The sequence below is a fragment of the Prionailurus bengalensis genome, chromosome C1, assembly GCF_016509475.1.
Source record: "Prionailurus bengalensis isolate Pbe53 chromosome C1, Fcat_Pben_1.1_paternal_pri, whole genome shotgun sequence".
NCBI classification, from domain to species: domain Eukaryota; kingdom Metazoa; phylum Chordata; class Mammalia; order Carnivora; family Felidae; genus Prionailurus; species Prionailurus bengalensis.
Window position 1 is genome coordinate 189,795,303 of NC_057345.1, and position 26,251 is coordinate 189,821,553.

At 37.3% G+C, this 26,251-nt stretch overlaps 2 protein-coding genes across 4 annotated transcripts in view; one reads left to right on the top strand and one right to left on the bottom strand.

The window, feature by feature from the left end:
- Positions 1-479: 479 nt before the first annotated feature.
- Positions 480-26,204, bottom strand: WDR12 (WD repeat domain 12). Of its 3 annotated transcripts, none has more exons than XM_043577533.1 (14): positions 25,643-26,204; positions 24,973-25,086; positions 21,499-21,593; positions 18,101-18,195; positions 16,921-17,027; positions 15,723-15,838; positions 15,127-15,281; positions 13,371-13,416; positions 11,096-11,181; positions 4,722-4,862; positions 4,515-4,620; positions 4,218-4,350; positions 2,069-2,141; positions 480-1,091 (listed from the first exon to the last, which is right to left on the bottom strand). In XM_043577533.1, the coding sequence occupies exons 2-14, from the start codon at positions 25,011-25,013 to the stop codon at positions 1,014-1,016; spliced, it is 1,272 nt and encodes a 423-aa protein (XP_043433468.1). In that variant the 5' UTR covers positions 25,014-25,086; positions 25,643-26,204; the 3' UTR covers positions 480-1,013. The 3 variants fall into 3 exon arrangements, with proteins under 3 accessions (XP_043433468.1, XP_043433467.1, XP_043433466.1); XM_043577532.1 differs by having other exon boundaries at positions 25,622-25,825; XM_043577531.1 differs by having other exon boundaries at positions 25,577-25,825.
- CARF (calcium responsive transcription factor) overlaps positions 25,746-26,251 on the top strand; it is a 100,201-nt gene continuing 99,695 nt past the window's right edge. Inside the window, exon 1 of the mRNA XM_043577521.1 lies at positions 25,746-25,848. The gene's annotated coding sequence lies outside the window, so the exon portion shown is untranslated. The remainder of the gene's footprint in view (positions 25,849-26,251) is intronic.

Here is a 26,251-nt window from a genome sequence, read left to right on the forward strand (position 1 = left end):
TGAAATTTGTATGTATGCAAATGCTGTCAATATCTTAAAAAAATTTTAATATCTTAAAAATTTTCAATATCTTAAAAAAATTTTTTTTAATGTCTACTCATTTTTGAGAGACAGACAGAGCACGAGCAGGGGAGGGGCTGAGAGAGAGGGAGACACAGAATCTGAAGCAGCCTCCAGGCTCTGAGCTGTCAGCACAGAGCCCAAAATGGGGCTCAAACTCATGAACCATGAGATTATGACCTGAGCCGAAGTCAGACGCTTAACTGACTGAGCCACCCAGACACCCCTGTACGTATGTAATTTCTAAAGCATTGTGACGTACCTTTTTTTTTAAATTTAAAGTAGGCTCCATGCCCAACACAGGGCTCGAACTCATGACCCTGAGATCAAGACTCTGGTATCAAGAGTCTCACACCCTACTGACCAAGCCAGCCAGGAGCCCCAGGATTCTACCATATCCTTAATACAAAGCACTTCACTTAAAATACTCCAGCAAACTCTTAATTGGCAGCAGGATCTATATGTTTTAATGTTGAATGCCCACAAAATCTTATGATAGGTTAGACATCACTTATTTTACCCAAAGCAAAGTGTTATTTCTAATTTTTTCTAATAGAATTTATTAGTTTTCTTAAGATACTTTTCTTAAACAGCTAACATAGGAATACTTAAGTGTCCCCATCAGAAATAAAAATCTGGACAATTACTTTAAATATATGCTTTTACAGCATTTCAAAAACAAATCTTAATTCAAACCAATACCTCTAAAAGGAAATAAAAAATTCAGTTTAGTTTCAAGAGTTTGCATATGGCTGAGAAGGCAGGTCACTTTTACATTTTAACAACACACACTACTATATAATAAATACAAAATAAAGAAATAGTGATAGTTATCATCAAGGATGAAACTATAAACTTTAAGAGACTGCTTTCTGAACCGTCACTGATGCAATCTGAGGATTCTCTATTTCATTTACAGACACAATCTCTGTAGTCAAATCTATCATTCACTTTCAAGCCCCAACATGAGAAGTGGTAGGTGAGTATCTATAGGAATATAATTTATTGTCTGCTCCTCCACTCAGAAGTAACTGCGTAAAGGGAGAGAAAAAAAAAAAGCACAAACATATAAGTAAATATAATTATTTCATATGATAGTTAAACACAGTTAAATACCGATGATTCTGATTTACAGAAGGACTTAATGGATAAGCAATTAACTCTCATTGAGAGTTCATACTTAAATGGACCCATTACATCAGTTTTCACTACCATATTATAATACACTATATTAAAACCATAAGAGACTCTAAAAAACTGAGAATAAACTAAGGGTTGATAGGGGGTGGGAGGGAGGGGAAAGTGGGTGATGGGCACTGAGGAGGGTACCTGTTGGGATGAGCACTGGGTGATGTATGGAAACCAATTTGACAATAAATTTCATATTAAAAAAAAAAACTTTAAAAATGATCACTTGAATTTGGTTGGGGTGTGATACACTACTACTGTACTTTCCAAGAAACATTTAAGAAATATAATAAAATTTAAAAGTCTGAGGGAAGATATAGTTTACCTATTTAAGAAAATTAAGTTTTATAGGAAAGTATATTAACTATTTGCAGGTAAATGGATATTACAAATTATTCAAGTAGCTCTAGGATCTGTATTTGGAAAGAATTCTTAGGCAATAAGAGCTAATATTTATACGTAAAAATAAGTAAATTGTAATCCTTTAAGCAGACTTTATGGTCTAGACTTATTCTATAAGATTTTTTGTAAGTAGAAAATACTTAGATCCAGTAAGTCTGACGGAGCAAGTTTATGGAGTTAAAGCAGTTCATTACAATACTAGAGAAAGAAACTGCTTAAAACTTTCCAAATTTTACTACTCCTAACAGTAAAGGACAAATATGTTTCTTCTTTGAATGAGATGTGAGATTTTATGAATAATATCAAGGGGAACTTAGAATACAGAATTATAATTATCAGATATATTGAAAGTAGTAACTCTCTAAATATAAGCACCAGATTTATTCTTTTTTCCTTTCACCAAATAACAAATTCTTACCCCTGTGTCTGTCCAGTCTACACTCAGAACTTTGTCTTCATGAGCAGCCAGATCATAGAGAGGAGCCTTACAACTGAAAGATCAAAGTATTACCATGTTATATGCAATTCAAAGTATTAAAAAACATACATGACTAATCACATATAATTTTCTGAAAACTTTACCGACTTTACCATCCTTGCCCCAATAACCAGTTAATCTTAAAAATCCTGAGTATTTACTTGATTGGCTCTGTTGATTTTCCCCTATCGTTAGCAGAATACAGAGATTTATTGCAATAAATATTCAAGAAAAATGCTATTTATTTATAAATATTTATTCATAATTAGGCCCATTTTCATATTCCTTGACTATTTTCCTTTTACCCTCAAACCACGACTTTATACATCCTTTGTCCATCCATATGTATGCTGATAACTCTCATATTTGTATCTTTAGCCCAAACTTCTCCCCTGATTTTGGTATGTATATCCAATTGCCTGACATGTGGTTATCCCATGGGCACTACAAATTTATTTATTAAAAAAAATTTTTTTTAATGTTTATTTATTTTTGAGACAGGAGCGTGAGCAGGGGAGGGAGGGAGAGAGAGAGAGTGAGGGAGACACAGAATCTGAAACAGGCTCCAGGCTCTGAGCTTCAGCACAGAGCCTGATGTGGGGCTCGAACCCATGATCCGTGAGATCATGACCTGAGCCGAAGTCAGACACTTAACCGATTGAGCCACCCAGGCGCCCCCGGCACTACGAATTTAAAATAACCAAAACAAAACTCTTGATCTTCCCTCATAAACCTGTTTCTTTTACTCTTTCCATCACAGTAAGTTGTACCACTAATGGCCTGATTGCGCAGGTAGAAAATATGGCCATTATTCCTTGATTCCTATCTCTATATTCCATCCATAAGCCAATCCTGCCAAAGAGTGGTCTTCAAAATATACCTAGAATCCAACCTAGGAACTCTCTGCTTCCATTCTTCCCACCCTATTTAGAACCCACAAATCCTTCCCCATAACATTTAGAATGGAACCCAAATTTCTTAGCTTGGCCCCTAAGGTCTTGCTCAGTATACTACTACCTGTCTCATGTCCTGCCATTCTTCTCCTCGCTTACTCCACTCCATCAACACTGACCCTTTTGGTATTTTATCAACATGCCAAGATTTTCCCTACCTTATCTGCTGTTCTCTCTACCATGATTTGTGCATGGCTGATACCTTCCCATGTTCAATTCACTATTATAAAATCACCTTCAAGAATAGCCCACCCCTAAAGAGGCGTCCCTCTACTCTGCTTTACTTTCTTCATAGCACTGCTATCAGAAACTATATAATTGCTATATCAAGTATCCAACTAAATGTAAATAACCTTCTAGGTATTAACAAATCATGCATCATAAGGTAGTATCAGGATGTTAAAATGCAGATTTCGGTAAACAAAGAACAGGTATTTGATTAATGCCTCTCCATTCTACCTGTAAAAATATGTAAATACACTGTGTGTGCATTTCACTGGGGACACTCATATATACTAGTAACAAAAAACTTTAGTATCTAGTTATCTTTTAAAGTATGTATTTCTATGGGGCCTGGGTGGCACAGTCGGTTAGGCACGCGACTTCAGGTCACGATCTCAGTTTGTGAATTGGAGCCTTGCGTTGGGCTCTGTGCTGACAGCTAGAAGCCTGAAGCCTGCTTCCAATTCTGTGTCTCCCTCTCTCTGCCCCTCCTCTGCCCACGCGCTCTCTCTCTCTCTCTCAAAAATAAATATTGTAAAAAAATTTTAATATGCATTTTTATTTAATTTTCTATTAATATATAATTTATTATTTGTGCCATTTATTATAGATTATATTTATTATATAGATTATAGTGCCATTTATTTAGAGACCATTGCCTTCTACTTTTATAATATCACATTTATATTAAGGTTCAATATAAATTTTTTCAGAATGCAAAAAATAACCTATCAACATGAACCAAATTCCTTTGCTCCTGGCTTTTCTTTTTGACACCAATATTTATATCAGGTCATAATCAAAACTTTTTTTACTCTTCTGCTTTTGGATAATCTTTTCAGCATTCATTTCATTTTCTCTGTATATAATAGTTATTTCAAGTATCTTCTTTGTAGATCATAAATAGGATTTACCTTCTTGTATCCCACAGTTTCACAATGTTATCTAAAGAACCTGAAATCAGCTGCTGCTCATGGGTAGGAGACCACTTTAATGATGTGACCCAGCCTGTATGTGAGGTTAGGGACAGCGACACCAAAGAACCATCTGAACAAAATTTAAAAAATAATAATTATTGAATTTTAGAAGAGAAATAGGAGAACCAAAAACAATATTTGTAGAAAATTATCTTTTTTTATACACATTTCTAGTGATAGGAGAAACTGATGTTATTTACCCATATTTCTCCTCTAGGATTTTACACACCTCACCTTTAGTTCGGGGATCCCACAGCCTGATATGCCTATCTGTACTTCCAGACGCTAGACGTTTACAAAGCGGAGAATAGGAGATACAATTAAACACTCTATTTCCTGTCTGAAAAACAAGGAGGAAAAAACATTTAAATGGTGAGCCAGAAATAACCATCTCTAGAAGCTCAGAGTTAACCACAGAGTCACTGGATTTTGAAGCCTTACCAAAGTTGACTTAAGACTGCCAGACTCAACATCCCACACTCTAATTGTGTGGTCCCAAGATGCACTGCAGATTTCTTCAGCATCTGACCACAGAACGGATGAAATTGCTTCTTTGTGCCCAGAGAGGGTCACTATGGGAGTCTAGAGATGAAAAGATACCCAAAGGAAAGGCATTTTTAGTTTAGAGTAATTGCAACAGTAATAGTATTTACTTCTGAAGCCCATACAGCAGATGCTTTAGCTTTTATATCTTGCCTTATTTCTTCTTTACAACAATCATCCAAAACATATATCTGATTTGATTCCATAAATGAAGACAGGGAAAGTGAGAAAGATAACTTGCTCAAGGTCATACAGTTTATACATGGCAGACTGAAGTTTGAACCCAAATATTACTTAAAGCTTTGTAGTCTTTACATCCTACTGCTTTTCCATCTGTTCTTTTTATTTTGAGAAGTATTAATATTAACACTAACTTAACTCTTTCATATGTACATGTTACATGTAGAAGTTAGTTGAAAAAGATCTGGGGTCAAAGAGATCTAGGTTTGAGGCAAGGTGCTGCCATTTTCTTCCTAACTCTTCCAGGTAAAAGTATCTCAATAGATTACTCTCACCATTTCCTCAGCATCTTCTAAGTTATATTGTCCAATCTTTAAATAATGCCCATGGTCCATTTATTAATACTACAAAATCTCTAATGTTTTTTCTCAATTAAAATCCCCAAACTAGGTGTAATATCTATCTTTTTAAAAAAAAAATTTTTTTTTTTTCAACGTTTATTTATTTTTGGGACAGAGAGAGACAGAACATGAACGGGGGAGGGGCAGAGAGAGAGGGAGACACAGAATCGGAAACAGGCTCCAGGCTCTGAGCCATCAGCCCAGAGCCTGACGAGGGGCTCGAACTCCCGGACTGCGAGATCGTGACCTGGCTGAAGTCGGACGCTTAACCGACTGCGCCACCCAGGCGCCCCGGTGTAATATCTATCTTAAAGAACAAGTGAAACAGAGAAAGAGTTCTGAAATGGAAGACAGTTAATCTACGTTTGTAACTGCTATATTTAACCTCCTTAAATATCATTACCTCATCTGTAATGTGAGTGGCTTATATTAGATCAGATATCAGCAAAGTTTCTCGGTAAAGGTTCAGAAAGTTAAGTATTTTAGCCTTCTAATGTCTGTTGTATACTCTTGTTTTTAAAACCACCTAAAATCGTAAAAATCATTCTTAGCTCTCTGTAATACAAAAATAGGTCACAGCCAAATCAGCTGTTAGGCTATACTTTGCCAACTCCTATACCAAATGATCCCTAAGTCCAATCTTCTAGCTCTAGAATTTTCCTGAGAGAAGTAAAGAAGCGTAATAGAGGAATGAGGAACAGAACGACCTCGGTTGTGATCCAAAGCAAAATAAAAAGGTAAGAAAGATAATCCGGCAGAGACACTGGGATAGAAAACAGCAAGGTAGCGGTGCCTGGATGGCTTAGTCAGTTAAGTGTCCGACTTCAGGTCATGATCTCACCACTTGTGAGTTCTAGCCCTGCGCTGGGCTCTGTGCTGACAGCTCAGAGCCTAGAGCCTGCTTTAAATTGTGTCTGTCTTTCTCTGCGCCTCCCCTGCTCACACTCTTTCTCTCTCTCAAAAATAAATAAACATTAGGGGTGCCTGGGTGGCTCAATAGGTTAAGTGTCCAACTTTTCCTCAGGTCATGATCTCATGTTCGTGTGTTCGAGCCCCACATCAGGTTCTGTGCTGACAGCTCAGGGCCTGGGGCCTGCTTCCGATTCTGTGTCTCGTTCCCTCTCTTGCACTGTCTCTTTCTCTCTCAAAAATAAACATTAAAAAAAATTAAAAATAAACAAACATTAAAAAAATTAAAGAAAGAAAACAGCAAGGTAAAAACAAAATGGGCAACACGAGTTTTAGGGAATGATAAACTGTTCTCTACCTTGATGATGCAGTGGTTACATAGTCTATGCATTTATCAAAACTCAAAAGTTATACACCAAGAATACAAAATCAATGTACAGAAATCTGTTACATTTTAATACACCAATAATGAAGCAGTAGAAAAAGAAATCAAGGAATTGATCCCATTTACAATTGCATGAAAACAGTAAGATACATAGGAATAAACCTAACCAAAGAGGTAAAAGATGTGTACTCTGATAACTATGGAACACTTACAAAAGAAATTAAAGGGGACACAAAGAAATGGAAAAGCATCCCAAGTTCACGGATTAGAAGGACATTGTTAAAATGTGTATACTACCCAAGCAATCTACACATTTAACGCAATCTCTATCAAAACACCACTAGTATTTTTCACAGAGGTAAAACAAATAATCCTAAAATTCGTGCGGAACCACAAAGATCCTGAATAGCCAAAGCAATCCTGAAAAAGAAAAGCAAAGCGGCAGACATCACAATTCTTGTATTTCAAGCTATATTACAAAGGTGCAGTCCTTAAGACATTATAGTACTGGCAGGAAAACAAACACATAGATCAATGGAAGAGATTAGAAAACCCAGAAATGGACCCACAACTATATGTTCAACTAATCTTCGACAAAGCAGGAAAGAACATCTATTCAATGGAAAAAAAAAGTCTCTTCAACAAATGGTTTTGGGAAAATTGGACAGCAACATGCAGAAGAATGAAACTAGACTACTTTCTTATACCATACACACAAATAAACTCAAACTGGATGAAAGACCTAAATGTAAGACAGGAAACCATCAAAATTCTAGAGATCACAAGCAGCAACCTCTTTGACCTTGGCCTCAGCAGCTTCTTACTAGACACATCACCAGAGGCAAGGGAAACAAAAGCAAAAATGAACTACTGGGACTTCATCAAAATAAAAAGCTTCTGCACAGCAAAGGAAACAATCAGCAAAACTAAAAGGCAACCTTTGGAATGGGAAGAGATATCTGCAAATGACATTATCTGATAAAGGATTAGTATCCAAAATCTAGAAAGAACCTATCAAACTCAACATCCAAAAAACAATAATCCGGTGAAGAAATGGGCAGAAGATATGAATAGACACTCTTCCAAAGAAGACATCCAGATGGCAAACAGACACATGAAAAGATGCTCAATATCACTCATCATCTGGGAAATACAAATTAAAACTACAGGGGCGCCTGGGTGGCGCAGTCGGTTAAGCGTCCGACTTCAGCCAGGTCACGATCTCGCGGTCCGTGAGTTTGAGCCCCGCGTCAGGCTCTGGGCTGATGGCTCGGAGCCTGGAGCCTGTTTCCGATTCTGTGTCTCCCTCTCTCTCTGCCCCTCCCCCGTTCATGCTCTGTCTTTCTCTGTCCCAAAAATAAATAAACGTTGGGAAAAAAAAAAAAAAACCAAACTACAATGAGATACCACCTCACACTTGTCAGAATGGCTAAAATTAACAACTCAGGAAACAACAGGTGTTGGTGACGATTCGAAGAAAAGGGAACACTTTTGCAATGCTGGTGGGAACACAAATTTGTACAGCCACTCTGAAGAACAGTATGGAGGTTCCTCAGAAAGTTAAAAATACAACTACCCTATGATCCAGTAACTGCACTAATAGGTATTTACCCAAAAGATACAGAAACACAGATTCAAAGGGGTACATGCAACATGATGTTTATAGCAGCATTATCAACAACAGCCAAACTACAGAAAGAACCCAAGTGTCCATCAACAGATGAATGGATAAAGAAGATATGGGGTGTGTGTGTGTGTATGTGGATGAACATAGGGGAAGGATAAAAATAAGAGAGGGAGACAAACCATAAGAGACTCTTAACTACAGAAACAAACAGGGTTGCTGGAAGGGAGGTGAGCAGGGTGATGGGTTAACAAGGAGGGCACTTGTCTTGAGCACTGGGTGTGGTATGTAAGTGATGAATCACTAAACTCCACTCCTAAAACCAATATTACACTATATATTAACCAACCAGAATTTGAATAAAAAATAAAAATAAAAAATAAAGGGCCAGCACTTAAATTACACTATGTAGCACCAGAAATCGACAAAATGATACACTTTTTAATACTAACTAAATGTAAACATAAATTATGTGTTAAATAAAATCAGTTATGGCATTAAAATTTTGGCCATATTGAGTGCTGGTAAGGATGTAGAGTAACTTTGATTCTTTTTATACTTTCAGTGGAAGTATAAACTGATATAACCATTTTGGAAAACTTTTTGCCAGTATCTAACATTTGAAAAACTCAACCTGTGCATACCCTGAGACCCAGCAATTCTAGTTTTGCAATTCTACATATGCAGAAATTACTGTATAAGTACACCAAAAGAAAAGTAAAATGACTAAAAAAATTTTTTTAATGTTTATTAATTTTTTTTTATAGAGACAAAGCACCAGTGGGGGAGGGGCAGAGAGAAAAGGAGACAGAATCCCAACCACGTTCCAGGCTCCAAGATATCAGCAGAGTCCAACTTGGCACTTGAACCCACAAACTGTGAGATCATGACCTTAGCCTAAGTTGGCACCCCTAAAATAACTTCTTTTAATGTTTATTTTTGAGAAAGAAAGAGCACATGCATGGGGGGGGGAAGGGCAGAGAGAGAGAGAGAGAGAGAGAAAGAGAGAGAGAGAGAGAGAGAGAGAGAGAGAGAGAACACGCCAAGCAGGCTCCACACTGTCAGTGCAGAGCCCAACGTGGGGCTTGAACTCATGAACCATGAGATCATGACCTGAGCCAAAATCAAATCACTTAACTGACTGAGCCACCCAGGCACCCCAAGTATAGGAGCTTTCTTAGCAACGTTATTTATGGTAGCCAAAACTGGAATCAACTTAAATGTCCATCAAAAGAAGAATGGATAGGGGCGGCCTATCCATTGGATTAAGCATGCAACTCAGGTCATGATCTCATGGTTCCTGAGTTCGAGCCTCGCATCAGGTTCTGTGCTGACTGCATGGAGCCTGCTTGGAATTCTCTCTCCTCTCTGCCCCTATCCAACTCATGCTCTCGCTTTCTCTCTCTCAAAATAAATAAATAAACTTAAAAAAAAAAGAATGGATAAATTCTGATATAGTCAATGCAAGAGGATGCTATACGTTAATGAAAAGAACTATTACGTGCAGCAACATAAAGCGAATCTCACAGATTATCACCTGAAGTTTAAAAATTAATGTAAGGTGACACAAGACAGAACAGTGATCACCTTTATGGGCTACCAATTGCAAAGCAGACCAGAGGGAGTCTTCTAGGATGTTGGTAATTCTCTATGCTTTATTTGGGTTGTGATTACTCGAGTGTATGTTTGTTAAACTTCACTGTACACTTAACTGTACGTATGTCAAACTTTAATTGAAAGAAAGGAAAAAAAGCTACCTTCTGAGGGATTAACTTCTCTAATTCAAGAAATCTTTTTCTACTCAGATATTCTTTAAAGGTTGACCAGAGATATGCATCAGTAAATTACCACTTATCCAATTGGTGAGGCATTTATAGCTTTAACTTAAGACTAAGTGATAAGGAAATTAAGTAGCTGACAGATCATTCCTCTTGCAATTCAGCAGTCCATGTTTAAATGTACTAAGAAATCATAAACCACTTCTTTCAGTTGGAACTGGTTAAGTGCTATTTTTTATTACATTTTATGTGACTCTGATTAATCATTTTATGATCATACTTTATTCCTCCTTTTCAACCGTTTTTATAAAATATTTTGTTATTTGTAACTACAAGAAATAATGTGCAAATGTGTTTTACTGTACATTCATTACAGCTGTGAGAAAATGAATGGAAAACATGTCTTCCTAAACTTGATTCAGTATTGTCCTTCTCATTTTGCGTATTAACTTGGGTCAGATCATATTATGACAAATATTTTCCTAACAAAACAGAACAAATAAGAATATGGGTGAACTTTCTGACTTTAATCTAACTGGACTAATAGCTAAATGACAGAATCAAACTCAAATTAATTTTGACTTTCTATTGATTTAGGAGATATAATTAGCATTCCTAGTAAGAATTATATTCTCAGTGTATGAAACAATATCATTAAACAATCGAGGTATTAAAATGTTTCACTTAATTTGGATTCAAGCTTTCACAATTAAAAGATTCTACTAAAAACTGCATCATGGGATCAAATATAATAGCTAAATAATCAACCTACCAATCTGTAAGCCTGGCTAAATACCACTACATTCAAAGACTCAGATAAATGTAGCACACTACAGTATTTGTAATAAAAATTTACCAATCTACTATAAGAAAGCCTAATTATGGTTGACAAAGCAACGCAAGAAAAAGGGAAATTTAAATAGAAAAGATTAAACTGTCATACATTTGTCAGTACAGACCTCAGCTAAATATAGTAAGTTCTCAAAAATACTTACCCTTGTCAGTCCCAACTGCTCTGTTTTCTGTTTCTTTCTTGGTCGATTTGTGGATTCCTCCATTTCATCTTCTTCATCTGTAGGAACTGTATCACAGAGAATTAGATTTGATGTTTTAAAAATTTAGGGTAAATATTAATTGCAAACAGTTTTAAAAGAATTCTTACATTTCTGGGTATATGTTTTCTTAACTGGTTAGGGAATAAATATTCCTCCTTATTTTGGTTAAAGAAATTTACATATAAAAACGATACCTGGGTTATTAGTCTTCCAAAAGGAGAAAGCAAAAAATAGAGTACATTAAAATCCTAAAGCCTAACCAGTTTGATATCTTCCTATGTCTTTAAGATCATTATGAATATTCATCACTTTACCATATCTATGAAAAATTGCTTACTATTAGTTATAGGAGAGTTCTTTTTTTTTTTTAAACACTTTTTTAATGTTTTTATTTATTTTTGAGATGGAGAGAGACAGAGCATGAGCAGGGGAGGGGCAGAGAGAGAAGGAGACACAGAATCCAAAGCAGGCTCCAGGCTCTGAGCAGTCAGCACAGAGCCCAACGCGGGGCTCGAACTCAGACTGTGAGATCATGACCTGAGCCGAAGTCAGATGCGTAACCCATGGAGCCACCCAGGCGCCCCAGGAGAGTTCTGAACACACTGTATTTTTATTATGACGAATGGAATAACAACAGGGTGCCTGGGTGGCTCAGTTAGTTAAATATACAACTCTTGGTTTTGTCTCAGTCATGATCACATGGTTTGTGAGATCAAGCCCGTATTGGGCTCTGTACTGACACCAAGAAGCCTGCTTGGGATTCTCACTCTCTCACTCCCTTTGCCCCTCCCCCGCACACATGCAGGCACACGCACACTCTCTCTCAAAATAAATAAATGAACATTAAAAAAAAGAAGGGAATGACAGGTAAACAAACACATTACATGGAGATACAATCCAGTTATGCTTATTCTTCTTGACTATTTCACTTTTATTAACAATGAATTAAAAGTATTTCAGATTACAAAATATTCCACAAAAGGAAAATTATCCAAACAACTTTCTGCCTCAAACCTGTTTGCTTTAAGCATTACTGAGAAATCTACTGAAATTATCTACTGACTTATCTTTAAGTCTACTTATCTTTAATCTACTGACTTATCTTTATTTCCTACTACTGACACTGTTTAAGCTTTTCTTGATCCCCCAATTCTACTTTGTGAACTGTAGTTAGGGTATTATACTATAATAAAGCAATTCCCTCAGAAGTAATAGGGATTCTGCTCTATTTACCTAGGCAATCTGTGGGTCTTCCCCCTCTTTTCTCCTCACTACTCTCAAAGCACCTTCCTTTAAGAGTCCTCCTTCCTCCAACTCTTCCTCCAAATTATCCCTTCTATGTTTTCAAAGTAAAAAAATTAAGTTTGGCAAAACTACACCGCAAAAAAAAATTAAAGGGGCACCGGGTGGCTCAGTTGGTTAAGCATCCAACTCTTGGTTTCAGCTCAGGTCATGATCTCTGTTTTGTGAGTTCAAGCCCCCTATTGGGCTCTGCACTGGCATCGTGGAGCCTGATTGGGATTCTCTCTCTCCTTCTCTCTGCCCCTTCCCTTCTCTTCCCCCTCTCTCTGCCCCTTCCCTACTCACACTGTGTCTATCTTTCTCAACAGAAATAAACTTATTTTTTTAAGTAAATTAGCTTAACTATGAAGTTTCTCTTTTTCATTTTTTTAAAGTTTATTTATTGAGAGAGAGAGCATGGGCGAGGGACAGGCAGAGAGAGAGGGAAAGAGAATCCCAAGCAGGCTCCACGGTATCAGCTCAGAGCACGACATGGAGCTTGATCTCACAAACTATGAGATCATGACCTAAGCTAAAACCAAGAGTTGGATGCTTAACCAGCTGAGCCACCCAAGCGTCTCTTAACTAAAATTTCTCTAACAGTGGAGTGTTATCAAAGTGACTCAAGCTATTTTGGCTTATTTCCAGGTTCCTGAATAAGAGAACTCTGAGAACTAAGCAGTTATGTCCCATTGCACCAATCATGTTGTTGAGTTACATGCAGCAATTCAGTCACATGGTTCAATAAATAAGGGGGTAATAGATAGAAACACATTTTGAAACACAAAGCGTACTAATTTTTCTCGATATGTTCCTTTATTTGTATCCTAAAAAGCTCTGATTTATTTTTATGGATCAAAATGGGGGTTAAAAAGTCTTCTTTCACTGGAATTCTTGGAACATTTTTAGTAAGTCAAAATAAACTAATATTTACCTGTAGACCAGATCTTTAGCATCTTGTCCCAGGAGCCACTGCAAAACTAAAAACATACATGAAGAGAAAGAGGATATAATATAACCTATCGTATTATTTGCCTTGATTTTTCTATTTATAACTTCAAACCTTTACTTTGCTCTGAAATCCTTTACTACTATTGTACCATCTGCATAGCTTTCTTAGTCTCCTGGAAGTTGTATCCACAATCTCATGACAACTGAAGGCATTGCCATTCTTACACGGCCCTGTGCCCTGGCTTTGGTTGCATAGATCGAGGTAGGCAACTGATCTACAGAGTACCAATAAGTCTCTCCCTCCTTCAGGACCTTTTTATGAAAGCCTATGTTCCAGAGAGTTGAAGTTCATCTTCTCCAGGAACTGATGGTAAAGGGTGTGAAACCTAGGAATACTGAAAGCCAGGTTTTATTGTCATGTGGAAAAAAGCCAGTTTGGGGGCACCTGGGTGGCTCAGTCGGTTAAGCATCTGACTTCGGCTTAGGTCATGAGCTCATGGTTCCTGGGTTGAAGCCCCACATCAGGCTCTGTGCTGAGAGCTCAGGGCCTGGAGCCTCCTTCAGATTCTGTGTCTCCCTCTCTCTGCCCCTCTCCTGCTCACGCTGTCTCTCTCTCTCAAAAATAAACATTAAAAAATTTTTTTTTTAAAGAAAAAGCCATTTTGAAGTGAAAGAGAAGAAGTCAACTTAGGGAGATGAGCGAGGAAGGGAGAGGGATGTGCTGGCCACATTCAAGCTCAACTCCATTGGTTCCTAAGACTCAAACGCATCCTCACCCAGTTAGTGATGTGATTGTTTATTCCTTCCTGGATCTCACAAACTTTTTTTTTTCATTTTTTAAAAAATGTTTATTCATTGTTCAGAGAGAGAGAGAGACAGAGTGCAAGCAGGGGAGGGGCAGAGAGAGAAGGAGACACAGAATCCGAAACCGGCTCCAGGCTCTGAGCTGTCAGCACAGAGCCCAACACGGCGCGCGAACCCACGAACTGTGAGATCATGACCTGAGCCGAAGTCCGACGTTCAACCGAGTCACCCCGGTACACCTGGATCTCACAATCTTTTCAGCTGAAAAAAGTTCAAGATGAGTTTCTATCTCTTATAGCAAAAGGTAGAGTACAGTTAATTCATTTAAGTTTGGACTCAACAACAGGTAAACCTTCTTTATGGCTGAATAATCATAAATCTTTACCTTTGAATGCATCAAGCGTCCTCTAATATGCTTATTGGCAAAGAAATGCTGAAGAAATACTCTTAAACCCAACACAACTCAATGTGGTTTAGGAAACTTTCAAACAGCAAGAGAATTTATAACTCCTCATATGTCAATAGTGTTGTACTCAGGTTTTTTTCTTTTTTTACCATTTTGTCACGATAAGAGTAAATCAGCAATAATAGTAAAACAACCTCTATTAACACAAACCTTGAGTATGCTAAGGCTTAGATGATCAACTCGATTTTTTCAATTGATGAAAGCACTGAGTAGCTAGAAGATTGAAAATGTCAATCACTATGATTAAAGTTAAACTGCTGGTTTACCTGATTTCTTAGAATTTCTGCAGTAACCAGAAAAACCCAGACTGAGGAAGTGAATTATCTCATTGAAAGAGTATTTACTTTGGGTTTGAAATCATATTCTTTAATTACCAACTGTTATGATTGTAGGACAATGAAGAAAAAATTGTTTGCATAAGAAGCTCAAATTCTAATTGAACAGTATTAGTAACACACTAGCTACTTACTTTAGTTCCTGTGCTATCAACAGCTATAGAATCCACACTTCCAGCATGACCTCTGCAGCAGTGCAGGGCTTTCACTTTGTTTCTCTCTACATTCCACTCCCATAAGAGAATAGTCTGATCCATAGAGGCACTCAATAGTAGGCAAGACAAACTGTCTGAAGAAAGGAGAACACAAGAACAAATTAGCACAAAAATTTTAAATACATTAAGTTCTAAAACTGAAGAACTGATTTTTTTGTTGTTGAAAGACATTAAGAAGACAAAAGAGCTATATGCCAGCTTTGAAAAAGAAGTAACTTACAGTATAAAAGGATGATCCTTCAAAAATGCTATAAAACATGAGTTTAACACAATATTAACTTGAAAGTGCACATTATCTGCTATGATTTTAAAAATGTATGGATTGAATTCTACCACTTATGGATTTTCTTACATAATCTTTTTCTTCTTCAACACTGTATTTTTGAAAGACCTCACAATAACCAAGGCACATGGCACTTCCTACCCCATCCCCATTGTGCCCCAGCACTGAAAATGGCTTATTTCCGGTTCCCTGTTCAGGATTACTTTCCATTCAGGCAGAATGGAGTCCTAACCTTTTTTCACCCAGGCCACATCTTTTACAACATCTGTGTGTCCCACAATTGTCATTATTGACTTTCCTTCCAAGGACCAGATCCTCGAAGTCTTATCATAAGAACCAGTCAAGATCCTATGAAAAGAAAAAAACCCTTATGAAATCAAAAAGCAGCTTTTTCAAATCCTGAAATCAATTATATTTCTTTTTTAGTGTTTATTTTTATTTTTGAGAGAGAGAGAGAGAGAGCATGAGGGGAGGAAGGGTAGAGAGAAAAGTAGACACAGAATCTGAAGCAGACTCCAGGCTCTGAGCTGTCAACACAGAGCAGGATGCAGGGCTCGAACTCACGAACTGTGAGATCATGCCCTCAGCCGAAGTCAGACACTCAACTGACTGAGCCACCCAGGTGCCCCAATTATATTTCTAAGGCAATTAAATAAACCTTGAGATTATACTTTAAAAAGGTTTTTAATATGAAGACTAAGATTTTAAAAGACATTAGATCAGATCTTACCTGTGACTTTTTCTGACCTCCTAAAAATAAAAACATAAGTAAAAAGCCCTAGACTTCGTTTTAATTACTATTGTAAACACTACAACTCAGGGAAATTGCTTGTAAAGCCTAACTGCCCTTTGTACTTAACCACTGAAAATCATTCAACAGAAAAACAATAAAACCATCTAAGATAAAAGTAAAACCAGTAAAAACATCACTTGTGTAACAACTCCAGGAAGATATTCTTTTAAAAATGTAAGCTTGTACTATGATCCAGTCTCAAGATGCTTTTCAACAAGTAAGGCCACTGAGGGTTTGTTCTGAGCCATCCATACCTTCTCAGATCCAGTCTGCCCTTTTTAGCCCTATACCATGATCTGCATCTTCATGGTAGTAAGCCAGGAGATCTGTGGTTATAAGAGGGTTTTTTTTCCCCTCTATGGAACAAATTATATCTTTGGTCTTATAAGCAACACACAAAAATAAAATACTCTAAGACACTTGATTTATTCATGTATAGACAAATGTCGCTCCAACATCTTGGGAAGGAAAAGATATGCTTCTTCTTGAATAAATTGAATATAAAGATCTTGGGCATGGACACTGATACATATATCACAAAATTACTTTTACAAATAACACAGAATCAATCAGAGAAAAATATTCACATAGTGCAATTAAAAAGACTGATGGAAGTGGCATAATAAAATGGCAATACCATTCTTCTGCCCCTCTGACTGAACTGATCCAATCATCATGGAACAAGCATTGTTCTGGCTGAGGTGCAGTGTACTTCTCCACATATTCTAGTTCTACAACCTCTTCCTAGTGACAGAGAAAAAACAGAAATCAATCAGGCAGTAGTTCCAAAGTAGTATACTACAAACATAAAGGACCCCTTGTTTATTACGTCTCTTTCATGTAAGTCCCCTTCATAACCCAGAAATTTGGAGCCATGCAAAAGGCGAAAAACTTTATCTGACCTAACAGTGTGCAAACAGTAATATTAACGAATATTAACAACCTTGGAAAATTTATGCTGAAAGGGGGGTGGGGGATATAAGGAACTTTAAAAAATAAAATTATAAAAGCATTCTACTTAATGAGGATGATAACAGTCCTGGATATGGATAGTCGTGATAGATGCATAATATTGTGAATATACTTAATGCCACTGAATTACACACTTAAAAATGATTAAAATGATAAATTTTATGCATATTTCATAATTCTAAAACTTGTCAAAAAATTATAAACGCAATTACAAATTACATTTTAAATTATAAAAGCAGTATCAAGGAACTTTGAAAATTAGAGGAAGGGGAACCGCTATAAATCACAATTGTCTAACCCAAAAGTTTTTATACGTGCACAATCATTTTGTGTATCTTTTTTTTAAGGTTTTTTTTTTTTTTTGAGAGAGAGAGAGAGCGCACATGCATGAGTGGGGGAGGAGCAGAGAGAGGGAGACACAGAATCCGACGCAGGCTCCAGGCCATCAGCACAGAGCCCGATGTGGGGCTTGAACTCACGGGCACCGAGATCATGACCTGAGCCGAAGTTGGACGCTCAACCGACTGAGCCACCCAGGCACCCCTCATTTTATACATCATTATTGGTAATAAACATGTATTTGGTATTCCCTTTCTTGATAATTCTTCCACAAATATGAAGGTTTTTTTTTTATATTCATTCATCTACATTTCTTGAGTAAAACAGTCTCAGAAGAGGGGATTTCAAAATTGAATATACAAACACTGAAGTTTAAGTTTCTAGAAAAAAAATACTAATTAAAAAAAAAATCTTGGTTGCTAAAGATTCAGTCTGATTCTAAATGTTTTCCTACATTACCTGAGAACACCTTACATAAAACAGAGCAGGTAAACATTTGAACTTACCGATGAGATGTTTTCCAGTTCCATGTGTTTGAGTAAGGGCATTCGCAGAAACTGGCCCTTGATGAGGAAATCAAACTCCACATGTTTGTGTAACTCTAAAGAAAATGCATAATAAAATGATCGTTCTTAGAACCTGAAGTGACATTGGCAGAGGGATATGAGAAACCCCAAAACAAACAGGTATTTATTATTCCAGTGTGGCCTCTGAATTTCTCCAGAATTTCTTCATGCCATAATCAGGCCATGTATTCTATTCCAGTACACTGTGTGATTTTTAGGAACAGAGGACTTTGTTCTGTTGGTGTAATTTTTTACTATTGTTGTTTCTATTATTTCTATTTAAAATTTATTTACTGTTATTTATTTCTATTTAAAAAAATATTATTTCTACTTAAAAAAACTTTTGGGGCACCCAGGTGGCTCAGTCGGTTGAGCATCCAACTTCGGCTCAGGTCATAATCTCACAGTTTGTGAGTTTGAGCCCCACGTCGGGCTCTGTGCTGACAGCTCAGAGCCTGGAGCCTGCTTCAGATTCTGTGTCTCCCTCTCTCTCTGCCCCATCCCCACTCATGCTCTGTCTCTCTCTGTCTTAAAAATAAATTTAAAAAAAAATAAAAAAAAAACAAACTTTTTATTCTATGGAAAATTCCAAATATATATAAGAGTAAAAATAACATTATGAATTCCCATCACATACTTTGATAATTACCAACTCACTGACAATCATCTATACACCTCTCTCCACTCCTCTGCTGGTTTATTTTAAATCAAACCTTGGAAATGCTATCATTTTTATCTGTAAATGCTTTAATATGTATCTCTAAAATAAAAGGACCTAAAGTGATATTAAAAAATTTAATCATTATTGCTTTTAATATCAAATAGCCAATGTTCATGTTTCCTTCTCTTTACAGTGAGCTTTTTATTTTTATTTTGTTTTAGGTGTATTTATTTATTCAAGTCATTTCTATACCCAATGTGGGGCTCGAACTCATGACCTAGAGAGGAAGAGTTGCATGCTCTTCTGACTGAGCCAGAGAAGTGACCTACAGTGAGCTTTTCAGAATCAGCATCCCAAGTCCACATATTATATCTGATTAATATGTTATATTTAATCTTTAAGAGTTCCCCCTCCTTTTTTCCCCGGTCATTTGTTTGTTAAAGAAACTGGGGGGGCACCTGGGTGGCTCAGCTGGTTAAGCATCCGACTTCGGCTCAAGTCATGATCTCACAGCTTGTTGAGTTCGAGTCCCATGTCAGATTCTGTGCTGACCACTCAAAGCCTGGAGCCTGTTTTGGATTCCATCTCCCTGTCTCTCTACCCTTCCCCTGCTCAGTCTCTGTCTCTCAAAAGTAAATAAACGTTAAAAAAAATTTTTTTTAACAAAAAAAAGAAATTAGGTCATCTGTCTTCTAGTATTTCTTACATTCTGGTTGATTACATCTCCACGGTGTCCTATAAGATGTTCCTCTACCACCTATACATCCTATACACCAGGCAGACCTAAACAACTGATTAGACTTCAGGTTAGCTTTGTTTTTCTGGCAAGAATATTTATACATAGTATTATGTGTTTCCTATTGCATCACATCAAAAAATGCATTGTGTTGTTGTATGTCTTTCTATGATGTGATAATCTACATCTGGACTCTGATATTGTCAGCCTGGTCCCATCCATCCTAATATTCTCTATCAGCCTTTCAACACGTAATAAATAGTTTTAGTAGCTACTGATAATCACTACTTAAACCCATTATTTCATCTGGAGTTACAAAATGCTAAAAATTATTCATTCTTTCTGCATTTATTAGCTGAAAGAATTATTCTCTCATTGGATTATTTGGATTGTTGCCTTTTAAAAATCTGAAATCTGAATCATTTGCATCTTCAACTCAAGAGCAATCAATGACTTATTTGATTATTCAAAAAGAAACCAACATTCAATCTACAACTTTAGAAAAATATACAACTCTCTGGGTAACAACAAACATCCACACACTGGTATTACAAAGATTCTATTACAAGAATAATTCTTATTCTAGTTCAAAGACTTTTTCAGCAAGAATATATGGCAGTGTTGTAATTCAGAAGTAAATATTTATCAGAATCTTTATACATCAACTGGATGAAGTAAAGACAAGGACCTATGGGAAGTGTTATGTGAATATCTCTCAATCAAGAACAATAGCTTCAATACCTTGCTAGTAATGAAAAGACCGCAGACTCTGCCCCCTCCCACCAAAAACAAAAACAAAAAACTGTTCATAAACATCATCTCAGGGGTGTTTGGCTGGCTCATCTGGAAGATCATGAGATTTCTTCTTGGGGTCATGAGTTCAAGCCACAAGTTGGATACAGAGATTACCAAAACAAACAAACAAACAAACAAACAAACAAAAAAAACACCTCAAACTTAAAAAAAAAAGTTATAGGATTATTAGAAGACAGAGAAGAGGAATATATTAGGCATTAGTTTCTAACTCTCAACTTCTCATTCCTCCAACTAGGGTGGAATCAACAGAAACATCTGGGTAAAAATGTTTGTTTCTAAATGGTGACTTCATTGACAAATTATATTTTTAAAGATCATGCTTCATGTTATTTTCAACCTTTCATGTTTAAATCTTCTATTTTATGTATGGTTCCCTTACTTTTCAATATACATTTGATTATAGACAATTTCAAACATATGCAACAGTGAAGAATAATATAGTAAACTTTCATATGCCTATCACCCAGTTTTAACAATTATCAACTCCTGGCCAATCTTGTTTCATCAATATTTTTGCATACCTTGTTCATATGAATTTTATGGGCTAATAATTTATTTTCATACAACAGCATGTTTAACATTTATATCTCTTAAATGTTTTACTTGATACCCTTGCATGTTTATAAAATTTTACCATTAATTTTTCAATGAATTCTAAATACTTAAAAAAATACTAGTATTAGTATTGGCATCTGTTATTACACAAAATACTCAAATAGTGACAATGTCATTTTGCTTTGTAGGATTGTAGCAACTGGGGCTCAAGCACCTAGATGCTTGTTCTATGCTTACCAATTCCAGATCTCCCTAGGAAAACCACAGTGTCATAACTATTACAACAAAATCGTATTCCTAAATGCCAATCACCTTATATCCATATTGCCTTTAAAGCAGATTAAACTGAAATAAATAAGAAAGAATTTTTCCTGAGAACTTGTATTTCAAAGCATTTAAAAAAGTATCACGTAGCAGGGAAACTCATAATTTATAAATTTTACCATTACAAAATGCATACAGTATTTTAAAATAAGGCTTAAAAAAAGGAAACAAAATAAAATGTGGTAGATTTTAGTGTAGTTAGTGGCAATACACCCTCTCCTAATTTCTCAGAGCATGTATACCTACCATTTTTGGCCTCCAGCAATTTATTGATGATGTTACTAAGGTCAGCAATTTCAGAGGCTGCAGGAATTGAGAAGGGAACATCATCTACCACATATCTATAAAAAGGAAATGATATGTCAAAGTCAAGTCTATGGATGATTTTAACAAATGTGCATTTATTCATTCAGCAAATATTTACTGGGTATCTAATACATGCCAGACATTTTGCTACATGGGGTTACAAATGAAGCGACCCGGGTTCCCCTAGTTCCTCTTTATAATTTCTATGTCTTTATTGATATTTTGCTCATGTATTATTTTCCTGGTTTCCTCTTATTCTTTGTCCACGGTTTTCTTTAGCTCTTTGAGCATATTTAGGAGTATGTTGGGCTAGTTGACCTGCCCTGCAAGAAATGGTAAAAGGAATTCTTCAGGCTGAAATGAACAGACATAGACAGTAACTAAAAGCCATATGAAGCAGTATAAAACTCCAATACAGTTAACTACTGGGGTGTCTGGGTGGCTCATTCGGTTAAGCATCAAACTTCAGCTCATGTCATGATCTCGTGGTTTATGAGTTCAAACCCTGCATCGGGCTCTGTGCCGACAGCTCAGAGCCTGGAGCCTGCTTTGGATTCGGTGTCTCCCTCCCTCCACCCCTCCCCTGCTTGTGCTCTCTGCCTCTCTCTCTCTCAAAGTTAAGTAAACATCAAAAAAAAATTTTTTTTTAATGCTTACTTTTGGGAGTGCACAAGTGGGGGAGGAGCAGAGAGAGGGGGACAGAGGACCTGAAGCAGACTCTGCGCTGACACGCTGACAGCAGTGAGCCTGATGTGGGGCTCGAACTCACGAACCACAAGATCATGACCTGAGCTGAAGTCTGCTCAATCGACTAAGCCACCCAGGCACCTCCCCCCCAAAATTTTTTAATTGTCAAAAAGTTAAATATGAAATTATTTTTCATATTTATCTAAGTATATACCCAAGTATATACCCAAGAGAAATGAAAATATATGTCCACACAAAAACTTACACACAAAAGTTCCCATCACCACTCCTTGTAACAGCCAAAAGGTGGAAACAATCCAAATGTCCATCAACTTAAAAATTGCAAACAAAATTTGGTATGTGGTATATCCATACAATGGAATATTATTTGGCCCTAAAAAGGAATGAAGTACTGGTACACATTACAGTGTGAATGGACCTTATAAACATCATTCTAAGTAAGTGAAAGAAGCCACTCACAAAAGACCACATACTATAAAATTCCCTTTATACGAATTGTCCAAAACAGACAAATCCACAGAGATAGAAAGTAGATTAGTGGCTGCCTACAGCTGTAGTTGAAAGGATTAGGGGGTAATACCTAAAGGGTGATAAAAAATGTTCTAAAATTGTACTGATGGCTGTTCAATTCTGCAAATATACTCAAAACCACTGAAATGGAGATTTTAAAGTATGAATTCTGCTCTAAGTGAATTATATCTCAATAAAGTTGTTACCACAAAAAAAAAAAAGTCTAAAACATGAATTAAGGCTGTAGTTGTGGGGAATGGAAGTTTCAAAAGATGTTAAGATAGAATCTACGGCTCATCAAGACACGGTATAATAAATCTCTTTTTACTACAATGGGGTAGGGTTAGGGAAGGGGGCTTCAGATCTTGTTAAAACGTACATCGTAAAACAGTAGGTCTGAGGTGGAATCTGAGATTCTGCTTTTTCTAAAACCTCCCAAGTGATGTTGATGCTGCTAATCTTCAAACTATACTTTGGGTAGTAAGACTACAGCTCTATTTATATGTATCATGCTTAAAAAAAATGTAAATAGTAATTTAGGATTCCCAAAAGATAACAAAACCTAGAATTAAAGTTTTTGGTTTTTCCTTTCACCTACTATTTGGTCAGTAAAATGAGAGGGTGGGGGGAGTAGCATAATTCACATACACGCGTATATGTAAATTACATACATATATGTGAAAAAATTATCCCCCTCTCCATTTTACTTACCAGAACATATAATGTATAAGAAGCAAGAACTTAATTTTTAGGTTTTGTTAACTTTTTGAAGAATTTAAACACACACATACATATATGTTTATCTATCTATCTCAGGGTTAAAACACAATGGTCTATTATTTCTTAAAACTTAATGTGAATCACCAATTATCGCAATTAAAAACTTCAATTAGAAGAAATACTGTGGTCATGCTATTGCACCACATTCCTTGAGAAATATGCAGACCAAGTATATATACTCATGTGCATTGATAATACAATTTATCTATACCGTAAGTAAGAATACAAGAGTGAATATGATTTACTAGGTCAACTCATACAGCTCCAACACATAATTTTAATTGAAGTGGGAGTTATCTAGCTTACAACTGGCGATAGCTTGTTAATACAACAAATATTCACTATTTATCATCAGTATGAGAAGAACTTGACAAACATTTGTTGATTTCGTCAAACCAAGAAGAGTAATACAGTCCCTACCATCAAGAGACTTACAATATAGCTGAAAAGACACTAAGAAAAGTTAGTAGTGTAATGTACACCACAAGACTGAATACAATTAGATTTCAAACAAATGCTACTGACCTGGGGACCACTGGTAAAAATGTTCACATATACACACACACATGTATATACATACACACATACAGACCTACACACACACGCATACATGTGTAAATATGTATATGAATATACACACCTGTAACTGAAAGAACTTCACACTATTACCAAAAATTAGTTCTATTGGGGTGCCTGGGTGGCTCGCCTGGTTAACGGTAGGACTCTTGATTTCTGCTCAGGTCATGATCTCATGGCTCCTGAGATCTAGCCCCTATTGGGCTTTGCACTGACAACATGGAGCCTGCTTGGGATTTTCTCTCTCTCTCTCTCTCTCTCTCTCTCTCTCAAAATACATACATACATACATTCATACATAAATCTCTCAAAATAAATAGACAAACAGACATTAAAAAAAAAAGTTCTACCAACCCCCATTCAGAGCTCCACTTTCTAGCCTGGTTTAGAAAAGCACTGTCTATTATCTACCTAAAAAAAAATAATAGTAATAAACTTGTGTTTTGAGAAATGGTGAAACATCCCTAGCAGGCAGCCCGTAAGGACTCGGTCCATTTTTCATTCTTAAAATCACATGTGCTTCATTCAGGAATCAAAGGTGAAGCCCCTCAAAGCCCTCTACAGTCACAATTCAAATTATATACAGCCTTAGAAGCCAGGCAAAAAGGATCGGTGATATCAGATGTAGATCCCTGAGAAATCCCGGCAAGGTATCGCTTCCGCTTAATCGGAAAACGCGCTCAAGCCAAGAGTAAAGCCAAACAAACAAACAAAATAGGAGTTGGGGGAGGAATTGTGGGCAAAGACAACCGAGGCTCCACAAAGTCATACAGAAGGAGTTCTTGGAAAAGATCCCAGGGAGGCGAGAGGAAGAGAGTAAAGAAAAGGACGCTTACTTACTTCTTATTGTCAGTGAAGAAGCGTGCCTGGAGCTGAGCCATGGCGAGTATACACAAGACTTGTCTACCGAAACGAAAGGGGGTAATAGACAACAGGCGCTCTGGTCTTTTAAGACTACAAAAAGAGGTAACTCAAAATTAGCTTGCATAGGTACGCAAGAAGCTGCCGTGTTCCGGGCTTCGGTTTTCTTTCCTCCGGCCTCCTCAGCAACCACGAGGTTGCTCACACACCGAGACCCAGCCCACAAACATCAACTACCTATTCCTAGATACAGGAATCATCGATAGTAAAGCCTGTCTTAAAGACGGGGTGTCCCTAATTTTTTTAAATTTTTAAAAAAATATTTAGAACTGTTATCGATTAAGAAGATACAGAAAAGGCCCAATTTAAACTGCTGCTCTATCTTTTTAATTGTAAGACGCTGTCTTCAGACCTGATACTTCAAACACAACTCCTAGACACTACCATTCCCAGAAAGCAGCGCTTCTCAGACGCAGTAACCACTGGGAATGGTAGTCTTTTTTTGCCATGCTGTCCTCAAGATAAATTTTATCCGTATTAAACCTTCCCAACCGCAGCCAGATATCTATTGTATTTCCTCTACCTTCAGCTTTAATTTGCTAAAGACTTTTTGGCTTTATTTTCTTACGCATACCCCCAATCACTCTACCGAGTCTTTCGGAGTACTCCGGCCTCCGGCTTCAGGCTCTAGATCCAGTGAGAGTAGGAATACGCGTGCGGAAAGCGAATCAGAAGACGAACGGCCGACGGTGGCCGACTGTGCTCTTGTCTCATAGTACTACGCTGCGCGTTCTCAGAAGGATGCGCCTGCGCATTGTGCTGGTCTCCATGGCAGGGCCTCGGAGCCAAGACGAGGTTGAGTAGACTCGTTTTGAATTTTCTCCCCTCTGCTCCTGCACTTTGTGGACTTCCCTCCTCGCCCTGTAGGGCTCTCGGAGGCGGCGGGACTAAGGGAGTCGGAGGTTTGGCCGAGCTGTCTGCGCCCACCGACCGGACGCTGCCTCCCAACCCCCATTTCTTTCCTCCTGCCTCTTCCTCCCGTCACCTCCTGACCCTCCTGCTCTCTGAGCAACCGCCGGTCTCCGCCCCCAATCGGGCCCGGGTGGTGCCTTCCGCGCCCCGCCTCGGGGCCTTTTCGGGGTCCCACACAATGAGGCCTACTACCCCTCTCCCAGGACTGCTCTCGCGGGCCTCGGGAAAGCAGGCTGGAGAAGGTGGAGGTTAGGTGTCTGGAGGAGGGTTGCTGAGCTTCAGGACG